The sequence below is a fragment of the Apodemus sylvaticus genome, chromosome 15 (assembly GCF_947179515.1).
Source record: "Apodemus sylvaticus chromosome 15, mApoSyl1.1, whole genome shotgun sequence".
Lineage (NCBI taxonomy): Eukaryota > Metazoa > Chordata > Mammalia > Rodentia > Muridae > Apodemus > Apodemus sylvaticus.
In genome coordinates, this window is record NC_067486.1 from 55429627 (window position 1) to 55448406 (window position 18780).

The 18780-nt window shown below is 40.5% G+C and overlaps 1 protein-coding gene across 2 annotated transcripts; it reads left to right on the plus strand.

The window, feature by feature from the left end:
- Positions 1 to 10208: 10208 nt before the first annotated feature.
- Gtpbp8 (GTP binding protein 8 (putative)) lies at positions 10209 to 18769 on the plus strand. 2 transcript variants are annotated; one of them, XM_052158101.1, is made up of 6 exons: positions 10209 to 10554; positions 11040 to 11138; positions 11872 to 12002; positions 13172 to 13271; positions 15643 to 15761; positions 18498 to 18769. In XM_052158101.1, exons 1-6 carry the CDS (start codon positions 10216 to 10218, stop codon positions 18565 to 18567), a joined length of 858 nt encoding a protein of 285 aa, XP_052014061.1. In that variant the 5' UTR covers positions 10209 to 10215; the 3' UTR covers positions 18568 to 18769. The 2 variants fall into 2 exon arrangements, with proteins under 2 accessions (XP_052014061.1, XP_052014062.1); XM_052158102.1 differs by lacking the exon at positions 15643 to 15761.
- The last annotated feature ends 11 nt before the right edge of the window (positions 18770 to 18780 follow it).

An 18780-nucleotide genomic window follows, 5' to 3' on the forward strand; every position in this document is an offset into this window, starting at 1 on the left:
AATCTTCTAAACTCCTACAGAACATCCCACAGAGCCTTTAATACTCAATGGTTCTTCTAGTCCAATGTTTCAAAGTTGCAAAAATTGCACAATTATTTTTTTCAAAAGAAAGAAAGGAAAGGAGAGTCTTGAGATGATATTATGAGAAAAAGAACCTCCAATGAGTTCATTTTCCATTGGTCAACTACTGCTGGGCATGTAGCCTACCATACCCTGAAGGGTAGTTTGTTGCCCCAATGAAAAATCCCTTGGAGAAAACTAAATTTTCACTTGCAAGGGGTTATCGATTGGAGACAGCTTCTAGAATTGGAGTGGAGCTGAGTGTCCATTCTCTTTCAAGTCTAGGATCCCATACAAGCCCAGTGCGTGCTGCTCGGTGTCTGAATTCATATGTGCATCCATCATGTTGATTTAGATTTAGAGAGCCTTGGTGGTTTTGGTTTCTTTCATCATGCCCGGCTCTTACATTTTTTCCACCACCTCCTTTGCAGGGTTCCCTGAACCCTGAAGTGAGGGATTTGATGGAGCCCTCCCACTTACAACCGAGTGCTCCAAGGTCTCTCACTCTCGACACACCGTCTGCCGTGGGTCTTTGTGTTTCTTCCTGAGAGCTGAGCAAGGTGCTGATCTACGAGTGAGGCAGAATGTGTACGAGTCATTTTATTGCGACATTTTGGTTTTGGTTTTTTTTTTCTTTTAGAAAAGTAGTATTTGGTTTTATCCTAGGACCCTGGGCTATCTAGTCTCAGTTATTGGTCATTCAAGCAGTGTCAAATATGGGTTCCATCTCATGGAGAGGTCCTTATGTCAAATCTGATATTGGTCGGTTGCTCCCACAGCTTTCTGCCATTGTTACACCAGCGTATCTTGCAAGCAGGATAGATTGTAGATCAAAGAGTTTGTGGCTAGATTGGTGCTTATGCTTCTCTTTTGATAGAATGCAGAGTACCTTCCTGCACCAACAATGCTAGCAGGTACTGGTGTAGGCTTTATGTAAGCACTAGCTCAACTCCTTGTTCCAAGAACCATGTGGGTACCTTCAGCCATGGGCCCTTGCTATCAGTTTGTAGAGAGAAATCTACAGTCTTGGCAACAGCTTTGTTTGTTTGGAGTTCCCATGGGGCCCCTTAGACCAACAACTTAATTAAATGTAACCCGATCCTGGTACTGAAACTTCATTTGGTGAAGAGAGTTGTCCAGCTGGGGCTGTCTCCACTGTAATTTGGCAATTTCATTTGGTTCATTTTCATATGTGTATATATTTTAGGAAACTTCTACTGTATTAGGTTTCTATACTGCTCCTTAATTTCAGCCGTCTCTCCCAGGATTCCCACCTCATCCTCCTCTTCCATCCCCTCCTCCTCATTCAACACTACTGTTCCAACCCCCACCCCCATCCACAACTATCTATTCTATTGTCATTTCCTAGGGAGATCTGTCAGTCCCCTCCAAGTCCCTTACTCTATACCTAACCTATGATTCTGTAGATTGTCACTTTCTTTATTTTTAAGATTATTTATTTTATGTATATGAGCACACTGTAGCTGTATGGTGGTTGTGAGCCATCATGTGGTTGCTGGGAATTGAACTCAGGATCTCTGCTCACTCCGGCCTGAAGATTTATTTATTGTTATATGTGAGTACAGGGCAGCTGTCTTCACACACACCAGAAGAGGGTGTCAGATCTCATTACAAATAGTTGTGAGCCACCATGTGTTTTCTGGGATTTGAACTCAGGACCTTCAGAAGAGTAGTCAGTGCTCTTAACCACTGAGCCATCTCTCCAACCCAGTTTGTCACTTTCTTAATACTAGCATCGCCTGGCATATCCATCCTGTGCATAGAATGCCATGGTAAATACTTTTGGAAGAAGAAATATGGATTTAACTTACAGTTCTCAAGCACTGCACTCAATACACGGCACTGGATTAGCTTTTGTGGAGAGCCTCAGAGCCAGAAGCATACAAGAGAGACAGGTCTTGTGGCCTGAAAGGTGGAAAGAAAGAGATCAGTTTTTAAAAGCTGAGCTTTCTTTATGACAGCTCATTCTGTGGTAACCAGTCTAGTACCCCAGAACCTAACTTATTCCTGAGACCTGTTAACTTTTTCCAAGGGTCACTGTAATTAACTCTCACTAATTACTATGTAGTAGCATTTACATACTAATGTGTATATGCTTCTCCCATATTCTTTTCATTATCTCTCTGTCCTTACCAGGCCCAGGCTTTATACTAAGACTCTAGTGAGACTGTAGATGCATGCCCACATATAACATATCTAAATGTTTTAAAGTTACGAAAAAGAATAATAATTTGCTAAATAAAATTTGTTTCGGACTCAAGATTTCTCTGACATTGAAGATGCCTGTTGTAAGCTAACTCTTACAAACCAAATTCAATCCCCTCAACCCTTGTGGTGGAAGAATTGACTCCTGAAAGGTGTCCTCGACCCTCCAGATGTGGGCCAAGGTGCGGGCATATATACACATGCACACGCCAAACACACATCATAAACAAATAATTCAAAATGTTTAAATATGCCACACCCTCTGTATCATGTCTAATTTTCATTTCTTAAGCAAATCTGTTATGAGGTTATGTGTTAGAATAAATATCAAAGATGTTGCTATTAAATGTCCGGGTGCTGTCTTGATTGCTTCTCTATGTCTGGAAGAAACCTAAAGTATGTGTCTCATGAGCCTTCAAACAAGATTATGCTACACACTATGGGTTCTGAATACGTCAGTTACTTTGACTACTGGTTTTTCCTAAGCTTGTCTCCGATCTTTGTGTACATGTTGGCTGATTTTGCATGACAGTTTGACTGGGCTGGGGATGCCCAGATGACAGTAAAAATATTAGTTATTGGTGTGTATGCAAGAATGTTCCTGGAAGTAGTTAGTCTAAGAGGTGGTAGAGTGAATGAGGCAAACCATACCGTTGTGGTTACATATGCTATCCTATTATCAGGAAATCCCCTAGGATCCCTATCATATGCATTATGTCTTCTACAGAGGAAGCATATTCCCTGCTCACTCACTCCCTCACTCTCTCCATTTAGTAACTGATGGTCCAGCTCACAGAAGAGGGTAAGAAAATCAAAGGAAACAGAAATGCTGCACAATCTAGCAGCATTCAATTCCTGCTCAAGACTTCAGCCTCATTTCATCAGGCAAGGATCTGCTGGGGAAGTGGGGGACAGGATAGGAGTGAGAACAGAACCCAGAGCCATCTGAGTTGTAAGGCAGGCACTCTGCCACTGTACCACTTCCTAGTCTGAGACAGAGACTTTAATTAGGATTTCCTAAACAAGTGGAACTCTGGATTTCACACATTTTATTAAAATGATAGGGCAAGTCTGTCCCATTTTTTTCTCATACATTTCCAAAGAAAGTATTTGCATTTAAAGCAGAACCTATATTGTCAGCATAAAATATGTAAATATGTTATGTATATTGCAATAATGCAAAATTATATAGAATAAAAAAAATTTTTAAAAAAAGAAAATCAAAAAAAATAAATGCAAATGAGAAAATTCTCACTTTGCAATGTTTTTCTTGTAGGTTTGTGTGTAGAAAGAAGTGTAATGAAACCAATCAGTAACATCCAACAAAATCACACCGTGCTGCAGGTGTCACGGGGGATGATTATTAAGAGGGAGAGGACAAGGAAGTTCAGAGGCTGCCTCTGAGTGGAGGAAGGGGGAAAAAAAGGAGAGTGAGAAGCAAAACATTTGTGACACATGTGCAGGAGGACATGAGACAGGCAGCAATAGGAATGTGTTGCCTCTGGGCAGCTAGTGACCCGGTCCCTTGGGGCTGACCAAAGAGTTGTCCGTTGGTCCCATTGTTGCCAAGTCCCTAGAGCTGGTCACAGGGATGCCTGGAGACCAACAGAGTCAACTAGTAGGTCCGAGGCCAGAGGCCAGCTTATTGTAAGATTGGTCCTGAATTGGTTCTGAAAGCTGCACTGGAGAACACATCCCTCACTGACTTTCCGTACCTGCTCTGTTTGTACAGTGTTGCTTCTAGTTGACTATAGAAAGCTTTCCGTAATCATGGCAGATACTAGCAATGACCAGCTTATACCAAGAAAATATCTGCTTTGAATGATAGTTTTGGAACCTTCAGTTAGTCCGATTGTGTTTGGGCCTGTGGTGAGACAGCATGTCTCTGGCAGGAGGGATTGCCTCATGGGAAACTAAAGAGACAGAGGATGAGATTAGACTCCCAACATCCCTTCAAAGGATATATATACCCAATGATCTAGACCAGTGGCTCTCAGCCTTCCATTTGCTGAAACCCCTTAATATAGTTTCTTGTGTTATGTTGATCCCAACTATAAAATATCTCATTGCCACTTCATAACTATGATTTGCTACTGTTATGAACTGGCATATAAATATCTGCATTTTCTGATGGTCTTAGGTGACCCCTGTGAAAGGGTCATTTGAATCTCAAATGCGTCGTGATGAACAGGTCGAAAACCTCTAAGAAACTTCCCACAAGGCCCTGCCTCTTAATGTTTTCGGAGCCTGTTAAGAGTACCTCTTTAGAGATTGACCAAGCCCGTAACACCTGGGCCTTTTGGGAGCCATTAAGATAAAAACTATAGCAACACTTGAGTGGGGGCATGTTGGTGTGTGCCTTAAGTCCTAACATTTGGGAGGCAGAGACAGGTATATCTCTGTTTGAGGCCAACGTAGTCTACATAGTGAGTTCCAGGACAACCAGGACTACATAGTAGTGACACCCAGTCTCAAAAAAAAAAAAAAAACAATGGTAAATCTGAATGCCTGACTACCTTCTGAGGATCTGCAATTTCAGAGAGTACAGCACGCTGCACAACTAGAAGGTAGTTACACGGGCAGCCCTTGAGTGCTGGGCTGCTGTGAGCTCTCCATGTGAGCAGCATTCCCATATTACAACTCATTGCAGGCAGACGTGAATGTAGCCTGTGCTATGGGAGAGAGTGCTGGGAAGCCTGAGCCTACTTTCTCAAGACTTCAACCTGTATCTGTTCCTTCAATTTGCATCCTCTGACTTTGATATATTCCAGCCACAGAGACAACTCTATACTGAGTTTTTGTGAATCTTCCCATTATATCGGCAAATATGGAAACTAGGCTTAGAGATACCTGACAAAAGTCTGTGAATGAGTTTAAAACTGAAGCATGCATGTCTGCCTGTGGCTTCTGCTCCGTTTCTTCAGTGAGTCAAAAATTGTGCTGTTCACATCAGTAAAGCAATGAGATGTGGTTTAGAGATTCTGTTACTTGCTTTTTCTGTTGCTATGCTAAGACATCATGGCTAAAGCAACTTATAGAAGAAAAAAAATGTATTGCAGACTTCTAGTTTCAGAATTTGGAGTTTATAATCATCACAGCAGAGAGCATGGTAGCAGACAGACAGATTTGGCACTGGAGCAATACCTTGACACACAGAGAGATAACTGGGAGTTGCCTTGGCTTTTCAAAGGTCCTAGCCCATCCACTGTGGCACACCTCCAACAAGGCCATGCCTCCTAATGGCCTTACTTCCCAAACAGTTCCACCAACTGGGGTCCAAGTATTCAAATATCTGAGCCTGTGGTGGCCATTTTCATTCAAACCTCTACAGAAGTCTACTGCCAAGTATTGCCCACCAAAAAACAAACAAACAAACAAACAAAAACAACGTTGCATAATAAGTAATACAGTTTAGAATGCTAATGAAGTCATCACTTGGAACAGGAAAACTCATGATTTTTTTTCAACCACTACAGCACACACACACACGCACACACACACACACACACAGTCCTTTTACAAATGCAAAGACTATATATGGTTAAGAGTTCCAAGATAGTAACATTGGTATGATTAGAATGAACATACACAACAATGGAGAAAATATTATCTAAAGCAACTTGTCCTCTATTGATTGAAAAAAAAATCTTGATGGAAACAAATTTTTTTTCCAGAACACAAATCATTCTAAGAACTCACCTCCTACACACCTATTATTTGATATTTAATCTCCAGATCTCTTTAGAGAAATTTGTCAGTATGGCAGATACAATCTTAAAGGAAGCTCAAAAAGACTTTGTAGAGAGAAAAAAAGAACAACAAAAACAACACACAGTTCTTTGGAGTCATTCTCTAAAGGAACACTAATGAGATATATGAAATTAATATAGATAGATATAAATGAAACTCAATAATTTGATAAACTACCCAAGATGATCATGGGAAATATGTATAGTATTTCTAAAGATGATAATATAGTGACTCTTATATACAATAACCTGTACCCATAGAATAACTTAGTAGAAAAGTAATGCAACATGTTGCACGTATTAGAGTCACAAACCTGTGTCAATATGAGTTACAGTTTACATAATGGTTTAATAGGAAAGCGGCAAAAAGAATTCAAAATGCAATTAAAGAAAAAATTTAATTGCCCTGGAGAGATAGCCCAGTGGTTAAAGAGCACTTGCTGGCCGTCCGAAGGACCTGGATTTGGCTCCTAGAACCCATGTTGAGACATTCACAAGTTCCTGGAACTCCAATTCCAGAGGACTCAACACTCTCTTCTGATTTCTGTTGAAATCCATATGTACATGGTACACACACACATGAAAATAAAAATACATTTAAAACTTGAATAATTTATTCTGACACTTGTCGTTACAATTCAGGCAATTTCTGTATGGGAGTTTCTCCATGTCACTGTCCATATAATACCCCCCTCAACCCTGCTATAACCTTCCCAATGCAAGCTATCTTAATTTTAATATGACCATGCCTTTGTCATAAGTGATCTTTGGTACTCAGATCAACTCCTTTTCTAGAAAGCATTCAATAATGTTTTTGAGACAGACTCTGTATAGTCCAGCCTGACCTCAAATTTTGTAGGAAGCTAAAAAATGGCCTTTAAGTTCTGGCCCTCCTCCCTCTACCTCTCAAATGCTACCAGTCCAGATTCCAGCCCCATGCTTAGTGTTTTCACAAGTATATTGTAATTATTGTTGTAAAGAAGAGGAGAGTAAAGGTAAGAAAGGATCTTTTGTACAAAAACAAACATTGAATACTGGTCCATTACCTCCCCCAATATCCAAAAGCAAGTTTTCCCAGTGTCTCTAATCTTAACTTCTATCCAGACATTCAAAGTGTGCTTAGGTCTTAACTAGACAAGAATTGATCTCTGTGCGCTCTTGCTCTTGCCTTCTTGCTCCTGCTCTGTCCTCTCCCCTCCCCCATCTCTCCCCATTCCCCTCCCCCTCCCCCCTCTCTCTCTCCACAAGTTCATAGCTGACCTCTTCTCTCTCTCTCTCTCTCTCTCTCTCTCTCTCTCTCTCTCTCCTCTCTTCTCTTCTCTCTCTCTCTGCCTTTCTCTGGGTCTACTACCCTCTCAACTCCCCTCACCATTCCCCATGCCCTAAGTAAACTCTATTCTATATTAAAAACAAAAAAAACAAAAAAACAAAAAACAGTTGATCTCTGTGAGCTCTGAACTTGCTGACTCTCTGGTATCCATGATTCCGTCTACCTGCCTCAGTCTTACAATGCTTACCTTCTTCTTGGATTAGATGGAATCCCTAAACTTGATACCTACTGGATTTACATGCTCAAGATCATTTGGAAGCAAACAGCCATTAGTTTCAGAGACAGACAACAATGGAAAAATAACTGTGATGATCTGTACAAATGGCAAAATCTCTTCACTGATCTACCAACCTTCTTCCTGTTCTTAACAGCTAAGCCTGGCAGAGTATAGTCACAGCACTTCAGGCACTTTAATTTTAGTGAAAAATCTTAGCTCTAAATCTGGGTGTGGCATTACATCACTCAGAAGGCTGAGACAGAATGATCACAAATTTGAGGCCAGTCTGATCTATGTAATAGACTCTGTCTCAAAAGCAAACCAACCCAAACAAATGCCTAGAAGGATTATTTGCAAAGTGTGCAATACCTGCCTATACCATACTAAATTTTCTTATGTGTTAACCCTGTGGTGAACTACTTCAGTTCTCAAAAATCAAAGCCACTTTTTCTGAAGGATGACCACAAACAGTCGACTAGCAAAGAAACAAGGATGTGATAATATCTGAAAGGAAGCATGCCAGTCAGGCATATGTGGCAACACAGGGGTATATATGCTTCTTACAGCAGGAAGAACTTTGAGACTAGGAGATACTGGAGATTTCCCCTTACATTTTAACAGGATTGTGTTTGCTATTATGTTGGGAATATACCTAAAGGAGAAACAAGCAACCATACACAACCAGATTTTGGAAGCTATACCAATTATCTAGGTGAGAGGCAATGGGAACTGGGAACACAATGCTAATGTTAGGGTCTGAGGATCACGAAAGGAAGATGCCCCAGACTTAAATAATATGCAACAGCAAGGAGCGTTTATTCAGCAGAATTCAGCATGCAGGGGTCTCTCCATTTAGGAAACTCCATTTAGGAGCACCCCAGTATGTGCTCTGCAGAGTCAATTTAAAGCCCATTGGAGTGGAAGCAGGTGTCTTTTATCTCTTGTTTTTTCTTGATTAGTTGGCTCTATCTCCAGGGATATGAGTCCTTTATGATTGGTTAAGGCTCTGGGGACTTTCCACCGTGATAAGGCATCCTTGGGTTGGTTGTCTGCAGCTGCGATTGGCTGACCACGGGTTCCTAGATCTGGATTCTCATTTCTGGGAAACAGAAACAGGCCTAGTCTCCCAGATTGCCAGTGTACAGCCTGTCATGAAGTCAGCCTGGCTCTGGCTAACTGAGTCCTATCACTAATAGTGGATATGCTAAAGTCTCAAATTTAGGATGTGTTGAAGATTTAAATAAGCAAGATAGCTAACAGATTAAGTGTGGAATATAAAGGGGAAAAAATCAAGATTTTTCCTCAAGAAAGTCTTGAAAGTTTGACTGTATCAATTGAAAAGGTACAGTTGTTATTTACTGTGATGGGAATGAACACAAAAGCAACAGAACAGGGGAGAAGCAGAGAACTTTAGGAACTCCATTTTGGATGTGGATTTGTCTTTCTAATTTATATTGAATTTCTCACTAGGGCTAAATTCTCATTCTTAGCCCAGACAAACCTCTAATGTAGAAAGCTAGATTCTGACTCCTAGTATCTCCTTCATAGGGACAAAACATCAGGAACCAAGATGGTGTCAACCAGGTTTAGAGTTATTACTGGAACCCTGCTGCAAGATCCCATTTACCAGATGTCATCTTCTCCAATGCTGATTTTGGCTTGATGTTCCTGAATTTTCACAATTATCTGTACTCTTTATAACTCCTGTGGCAATTCTAATGGGGTTAGTTCTCATAACCCCCTCCCCCATTCTGGTTTTATACCCTCTCACTTAGTAGGTCCGTTATGCATCTCTAATCTTTGATCTTCTGCCTACACTAGAGATTAGGGAAGAGATTGATCACAAGTGTCCATGGAAAACACAGCATATGTTGACTCTAAAGTTTATGTGCCTGGTATATGCAGATGCTTTAAAAAATAATGGAGTGACAGAGCACGGAATGAGCTCATGGTGGTTTAAATGAGAATGGCCCCCATGATCTCACATGTTTGAATACTTTGGGGAACTGTTTGGAATGGATTGGAAGATGGAGCCTTGTAGGATTAGAAAGTGTGGCTGTGTTGGAGGTGGGGGATGTGTATTTTGGGGCTTCAAAGGCCTCCTGTTGTTCCCAATTCTGTTTCTGGTTTAGGGATCTTTGTCAGTTCTCAACTGCAGCGCCAATGCTGTGCCTGCCAGAGAGCTACAGTCCCTTCTCTGAAAACAAGTTGCAATTCCAACCACATTTCTCACCTGCTCATCTAATTTTGCAAACGTGTTTTTCTCAGTGATGTGAACTTATGATAAATGTCAGTCGACTATAAAACAACCGGAAACAGAAGACAAAACGGGCTTGGAATCCACTAGAGTTTGTCACTATGGCTTCTTCCCTTGAGACTCAAAGATCACAGGACAAGGTAGTTTTTTCCACATCTGGAAACCGCCAAAGAACACACCAATCTGATATGTAGTTGGTAAAGCCAAGGTGTTAAAGAACATCAATGGGTTTTCCCCTTTCTGTCCCGAGGTGGTGAGAAGCTTGAGCAGGTGAGAAGGCCCTAGAAAACTACAATTCCCAGCAGGCGCCGCGGCAGGGAGCGCTCTCTCTTTTGCTTAGAATAAAATCCAGTCGCGAGGATTCTGGGAAAGAAAAATGGCAGCTGCTAGGCTGAGGCATAGAATGGGAAGGCTCCTGGAGAGAGCGCCAGCTCTGGGGCCTTGGCTCCGGGTTTACAGCACGTCCCCTGCCTTTGCTGAAGTGCTAAGGCTGCCGCAGAAACAACTAACGAAGGTATTGTACCCGCTGCGGGAACTGCAGCAGCGCCTTGTCGCGGACTCTGGACAGGGCCTTATCGAACAGAGACTCTTCGACCCGAGCCTGGAGGACATCGGGAGGGCGGAGAGCATCTTCGCGGCCACAGCCCGGAGCCGCATCGAGTACCTCAGCTCCGCGGTCCGCCTAGACCACGCCCCGAGTTTGCAGCAGCCGGAGGTGAGATTGGCCTCCCTGTCTACTGTAGGTGGGAGAGCTTGAGTTCCTGTCACCCAACGAGAAAGCGTTTAAAAGCAAAGGAAAACACTCAGTGTGGATGCCCCACATGTGTGCGGTGCCCGTCGAGGACCGCGGTGAGCCACAGTGTGGGTGCTGGGAATCGAACCCCGGTGTTGTGGATGAGCAGCCCGTGCTTTTTTATTGTTAGTTTATGTGTGTTTTGCCTGCATGTGTGTCTGTGTACCACAGGCTTGCCTGGTGCCTTCAGAGGCCAGAAGAGAACATCAGAGCACCCTGGAACAGGAGTTAAAGGCAGTTGCGAGCAGCCCTGTAGGCTGGGACTTGAACTACAGTCCGCTGGCAGCAAGTGCACCAAACCACTGAGCTATCTCTCCAACCCCGACAATACAACATTTAATAAATAAACCGCTGTTCAGTTTTGGGAATACTAAGTTCTCCATTCTCCCTTCTCCCTCTCATACTAGGTGTGTTTCATAGGCCGAAGCAATGTTGGAAAATCCTCTTTGATAAAGGCCTTATTTGCCCTGGCCTCTGATGTAGAAGTCAGGATCTCAAAGAAGCCGGTATGCTGGGTATCTCTTGAATTTATAAAATGAGACCTAAGTATTGGCAGGTGCAAGAGATCATAAATGCTAAGTTCCTAGAGAAGAGATTTTTTTTTAAAAAAGATGTAATAAGGTAAGACATCATTAGTGGCTGTGTATTTTCTAAAAAAAAAAAGGGGGGGGAGTGTAGCTGAATCGATTTATAGTGGCCTTTCCAATATGTAAAGGAAAGCATTGTCTAAACTTTTCCTTACTTGCCAAGTTAAGTATTTTGTTAGTGTTTTCTGTTTCCCTCTATAATAATGTCTAATTCTACTCTGCAGAGGATGAATGTCAGACTTCAGGGCTGGGTGTTAATAAGAATCTGTTCGACCAGCACTCTAAGACAATTCCTCTGTGTGCATTGTTCATCAGAGAATTGACTAATGGCACACACAGCCTAAATCTGGGTGGTTTTCATAGACAGCAAAATAGGAAAGATCCTAAAATATTTTGTCTGCGTATTTCTAATATGAAATATGAAGTTTTTAACTAAGCATATTTTTTGAAAACTGAAAAGATTTAGTTATGATTTAATTATTGGTGGCCACTTCTCTCCACCTTTTTTCTCTTTGTATTTACAGTACCGAATATATACTTCAGCTTTTAAAAAGTATTTGTTGTTGATTGAATACTTATGTTGATGAACATTTCTAGGCATGAAATATAGGATATATTTTAAGTCAGCTTTTTTTTTCATTTATTTTATCAGGGGCACACAAAGAAAATGAATTTTTTCAAAGTTGGAAAACATTTTACTTTGGTGGACATGCCAGGGTATGGCTATAGAGCACCCGAAGACTTTGTTGACATGGTAGAGGCTTATCTAAAAGAACGAAATAAGTAAGGAAATTTTTTTTCTTACAGTTGTTATACTGTTAGCCCCAACACACTTCGTAAAATCAAGGAGATTCTACACATGACACTTGAGATTTACCACACACCTGACTTGTAGGTGCGCTTCCTCCTTGTGTGACTCTAGAATATTGAGAGCCAGGGTGTGCACTGCCTGTGTCGCTTCTTTCTAGCACAGGGAAGTCTTAATTTCATTCATTTTATCAAGCTGAAACTATAAAGAATATTCCACAGCTAGTCCATCCATTAAATAAAAAAAAAACACAAGCTTTTAGCTGGCTAATTTTGAAAATGAAAACTGTTAGCTAATTAATTTAAATAAAATTCAGTAAACTCTGTCCACTCAATCATCACAGACTCTGAAAATGTTACATATATTCTTTGGTCTCCATACATAGTCAAGCAATAATGTATTTCAAGAATCACACAACCTAGAGGAGAATAATGGTAGACTTTTGGAGTGTAAAAAAGTAACATAAAAAAAGGACTAGAAAAAAAAAAGGATTAGGGATATAGCTCAGTAATAGTGTACTTGCCTAACTTGTTAAAAAGCTCTGGATTTGATTTCACATCACAAATTTGAAAAAATATATATGTGTATATATAAATTTATATATGTATGCATATGTGTATATCTGTATATATATATATATATTTAATTTCTTACAGCTTTTCATATAAATGATGCAAAATTAAACTAATATTAAAAATTACAGTAATTTGGGCTAGAAAGATGGCTCAGCTGTTAAGAGCACTGACTGCTCTTCCAGATGTTAGAGTTCAATTTCCAGTAACCACATGGTGGCTCACAAACATCTGTAATGGGCTCTGATGCCCTCTTCTGGTGTGTCTGAAGACAACTACAGTGGACACATATAAATAAAATAAACAAATCTTTAAGAAAAATTATAGTTTGACTTTTGTCTCCTTTTTCCATTAGACTTTGTAAGGTCTTACAGGAGGGGGTCTCATATTTGTGTCAAGTCTCAGCTTAATATGTTCATATTAAAATAAACTGGCATTTGACAGATTTAGTTATTGAAGTACAGTAACTGCATTAAATCCTATTAGACTACAGGTGAAGTTTCTAGAATAAGAGAGAGACAGATTAATGAGTATATCCTATATTGCCATTAACTTTCTTTCTATTCTTACAGTTTAAAGAGAACATTTTTATTAGTGGATAGTGCCGTTGGAATTACGAAGTTAGACAATATTGCCATAGAAATGTGTGAAGAATTTGCATTGCCTTATGTGGTAAGTGCTTTCTTAGATTCCTGGTGGCAGTTAGAAACCACAGTTTGGCACAGCTGATTCTGCAAATATGCTTGTTAATAATGAACAGGTATTTCCTCAGAAGGTAAAGGAGATGGGTCCATGGGTAAGAACGCTTGCTGCCCAGCATGAGGACGTAGGTTCTAATCCTTAGCACCCCATAAAGAGCTGTGTGACCACGTCCATGCCCGTAACCCCCAGTGCTGTCGAGGCTGGAGACGAGAAGACCACTCACTCGGCTTGCTGGCACCAACTTAGCTCCAAGTTCAGAGAGAGGCCCAGGCTCAAAGGAAAAGGCGACTGATGGAATGAATAGACACATGTCCTCCTCAGTCCTCCACAGGCTGACACACGTGCACGTGTACACACACACACACACACACACAACACACGCATACATCACACACACATACATCACACACACAGAAGTTCTGTGACGCTTTCCTATTTTTTTCTTTCAGTTTTAAGCTTTTAAATGTGTAGAGTGTGTGTACGTTCGTGTGCATATGCTCATGCCTCATGCCTCATGGACGGGGACACCTTTGAAGGCTAGAGGAAAGAACAGATTTCTCTGAAGCTGGAGTTGCAGGAGGTTGTGAGTCACCCACTGAGGGTGATGGAAACGGAACTCCTCAGACTCTGAAGGAGCACATGTTCGTCTCACGCTGGAGCCAGCCCTCCAGCCCGAGCTTTTAAAGTTACCGTCACGGTGTTTTAAGCTGCTCGTTAGTGCTCTGAGATGCCTTTGCATCCATGATGTTTTTATGGCAACACAAACATTTGTTCTCTTAACTCTGAACAGCGGTCCATGCAACCAGAATTTCTACAGCAGGAATTTTGCAAAACAAAAATGTTCAAAGACTGTAGACAATTCCAGCACAGCTACACAGTAGAATTTTTATGTTTTTAGGAAAAAAAAATTTCTTGGCTAGAGCAATGGCTTAGTAGTTAAGTGCAGTAGCTGTTCTTCTGGGGAACCCTGGTTCGATTCCAGCACCGACATGACAGCTCATACCTCCAGTTCCAGGCATCCCAACACTCTCACACAGACAGCCATGCAGGCAAAATACCAACGCACGTGAAATAAAAATAAAATTTAAAAATTATCTTTAAAATTTTATTTTAGGAATATCTCATTAGTTTGGGTTTCCCCCCCTACTAGCATAAAATTGTGCCACACTAAAATGCAGACTGGTAGGTTCGTATCCACATTCATTTTGCTTTGTAATACTTCCAGATAAACTAAGACTTAAAGGTCCTTTTTGTGAAAGTGAATAATCCAATTATAATTTATTTTTCAAAAAATGTCAGAAACCACTAAACTGAAACAGAAGTTTCACACCTACAAAACCATGTGCCTTGACAGCCACATTTGTCGATTTCTCGAAATTATGAAATTCTTGGGATTTGCAGGAGTCTGGTGAAGTATTAGGGACACTGCCGTAATGCATCAGGAGATTGGTGTAAAAATCGCTAGCTGATATCAAGCTGGCTATGAAGTAATAGTATTCCTGACTTAGTATCGTACACATCACTTTCTGCAATCATATATTTCCTTCAGTGTTAGCTGAAGTTAAACTGAAGGGAATATTATTTTCTTCTTTGGAAAACTACCCAAGACGGGGAAAAAAACAGTCCAAAGGATGACTTTATATTTTAGCCTAGTGGCGTTATAGTTGAGTGATATAACAATTACTCAGTATGGTGCCAGGCACCACTACCACAACCTTCAAGTAAGTGTGTGTGAGTTACATATTCTCCAGAAAAACTTGATAAATAGAAATTTCCCTTTTTCCTTGATGTGTAATTACTCATGCTTTGACCTTCTGCTACTATGTTGTTGAGTAGATAACATTCTGGATTTACTGAAAATACAACTATAGTAGATATACCCAGCAAATAACCCATTTCTAATTTTTCCTTTAGCGTATTACATGGAAAATTGAATTTTGTGGTTCCAAAATTGTTTTGTATTGGCAACTTTATGTGACTCAGCCAGGATATACTAACTTAAATGTCATAGACTATAAGAGGCAGTCACAGGAAACAGCTGTAATCAGTTATAAATGTTGCTCAGTGGTTCTCACTGATCTTTAGATAAAGTCCAAGACATGGTCAGGTGTAGTAAATGTACTGTTAAGTAGCAGACACAGTATACTCTTTACATGTGACATATATTAGCTCATTTCATCAAAGCTAATTATTTATGCCTTGTTTTTATTTTATAGATGAAAAGTAGATAGAAACTGAAAATTTTACTTGAATCAAATCAGCGTAACTGATAGATTGTAGTTAAAATGTGTAAGACTATTCTGTTAAATTTTATTTCTAATACTTAATTATTTTCCTATAGATGGTATTAACAAAAATTGACAAATCTTCCAAGGGGTATCTTTTAAAACAAGTGCTCCAGATTCAGAAGTTTGTTAACACGCAGACACAAGGCTGTTTCCCTCAGCTGTTTCCTATAAGGTGAGAGTCAGACCGCTCTAATAACATTGCGTTCTAAAAGGCTGTGCTGTGACATCAGTGCTCCTGGATGAGGTCCCACGTGGACAGCTGTTGTGTGAGTTTTCCGGAGTCTGCGAGTACTTGAGTCTGTTCTGTTTTCAAGCTGCCTCTTCCTTATAGGCGTTTCACCCTCTCTCCTCAGCCTAGCTCAACCCTAGTCTGGGAGAAATTACTTTACTTTTCAAACCAGTTTTTACTTACCTATTAACTGTGTCTGCAGGCACATGCGTGAGGTGCTGTGCCTGTGGAGGAGAGAGCACCCTTCTAGAGTCAGTTCTCTCCTGTCACCTTGTGGGATCTGAGACTGGACTGTGATCATCAGGCTTGCAAACAAGCCCATCTCCTTAGTTTCAAAGAAAACTACTTATCTCATTCAGGCCATAACAAATCAAAGTTTACCTGGAAACTTAATGGAACAATTTCCCTTCAAGACTAGAGCTGAGTTTAAGACTAGCCCTGACTACATAGTAGGACCCTCTCCCTCAAAAATAATAATGATAATAATGATAATAATTTATTTAAATTTTAAAATAATATCTTATATAAAGAAAAAATGTTTCAAGTTTGAATCAAGATAGATGGTATTTTCTGAGCTGGTAAATTTGGGGACTCTGATGTGGTTTCATAACAAACTTGGGTTTTTCCTTCTGCTGTGAATCGTGGGTACAATAAGTACCGTGTGCTGTGACAGCTGGAGAATCAATCTCTGGTTTCCTTACTTGGACTTGTTTGAGGAAGACATTGTGGTAATTTGTGAGAAAATAAGAAACCAAGTCACTGTTGTAGATGAAACTGTCCCCTTAGCAGCCATTTTAGTCAAATCAGTCTAGAGCTGCTGAAATTGAGATCACGAATGTGCCTTTCAGGATCCCCTACAAAACACTCTTCTCTGGTCCCCTCCGTTCAAGTCTGTCCTATTCCTTTGCCTTTATCCTACAAGTGCAATGGAAATCCTGGAGGTGTAAGTCAAGTCTGAATTCCCCCAGAGCCCTCAGCATTGTCATAGAAAACAGCCATTTATTTTAACTGTTAAGTATGAAATAAAATGGGTTTAAAAAGTACACAAAGTTAAAGTAGCAAATGACAGTTTATATGTACCTATGTTGAAACAATGTAAATTCTAGTTCTATAAGTTTTGTTTGCATTAACAGCATGGTGTGACCAGGAAAAGTTAGTAGTTTGGGGAGCTACAACAGTGGAATTACGGAGTTCCAGAAAGGGACTGATGACACAGTAACCTCACACTGCTGTGCACACAAACCATTCACCAAAGACATACACGTCAGAGCATACCTTGACAAGTAGAGCTGTATCTATGTGAATACAAATGATGGGGGAGGGGCTACTACACATACAGCATGGCTCATTGACCTTCACAGAAACATGCCTGTTTCTCATGGACAGTTTCAAGTGAGAAACAGAGTTACACAGAGGTATGTGAGGGAAAGAACATGGGCCTTAGTCTTGGTTTGGTGTAACATCTGTAGGCTTCTATTAAAGAGGCTACATGTTTTAAAGCAACTTGTTTCATTTTCTCACTGGGAAATGTCACTAGAAGGATCATGTATTGTGGTTGACATAGACATTTTAAGTACAGAATTTCTTTTCTTGTTAGAAGTGGCAGGCTTAGGCTTAAGATCTACATTATTGGATTCTTGATATTTTTTAAAGGGCATTTATTTGCCTTTTTACATGTGTCCTTGGAATTACTGCTGTCATACATATTTACCACATGTGGCCAAGGCCCTGCAGAAGGTCACCCAACACTTAGAATCTATGAATTGAGACATGGAAGCCTGTTCTCCTGAAAGAATTATAACAAAACAGTCATTAATAGGAATATGCCCATAGAAAAGTTTAGTCTGGAAAGGTTTGACTTTGAACCTATAGATAATAACTAAGTGACAGTTTCCATGCACAAACTCTGGCCCAACAGATAGAAAGGTATAACTGTGAAGTCTCCATACAGATTGATATTATGATTGGCATATTTTACAGGTGATATGGGGAAGATAAATAAGGCACAGTCGAGTTGCTTCTTTGTGAGTAAATTTGCAAACAGATGAGAACTGACTCTGGGGACAGAAGTGTTCGAGTTAACAGAACCCGTGCACATGAGTACAGAGTGCCAGTTAGCGTATGAACCATCAAGCTGCTATCTTCCCTCCAAGTTGTATCTGCTTAGTCCTGTCATAAAAGGCATCATAAGGCTGTTGTCAGCAAGATAGTTTTGGCCAGAAAACCTACAGTGCTGCACTGGCTAGCAGAGCTGGTGCCCTCCAGGGCAGATGCCACCTTTCTAAGTCAGGTGTATTCACACCTGAGGAACCTAGGTGACCCACTTCTGTATGGATAGAACCAGACACATACAAGTCAGCATGTGACAATTTCTTTAACCTAAAAATATTTCAAGGTGGTTGAACTTTGCACTAATGATCTCAAGGCCCTCTCTGGAGAACAGATGAAAGATGTGATACAACACTTAGGATCCCTAAAGGAGTGAGTCACATGGTGTAGAATATGCGTGACACTGACAGAAGAGAGGGCAGATAGCAGACTGAAAGCATTGCCCTCCTACATGAGATCGGAACAGTTTGTACAAAAAAAACCAAAACTTGCCCTCTGTGTTACTTGAATTGAGATCTGTTGTAACCTTTGAGGTAAGGAAGAAAATCAAGTTTTCTTTTCTTTTCACAGTGCAGTAACCTATTCTGGAGTCCATCTGTTGAAATGCTTTATAGCAGAAATAACAGGAAGCCTTAAGTAGATGTTCCCAGAGCAGATGACATTACAAAGTTCATGTCAACTGGAGCTAAATACCTAGAAGAATGCCAATATTGTTTTAAATATTGTGCATCTCAACTTGAAGGAGATTCAGCTTTAAGACCTACATTACCCTGAAGCAAGAGCAAATGTGTTGGGAGTAAGGGTTACAAATAATTAAATCATACTGTTCATATGGACAGATACTAGCTGGCTT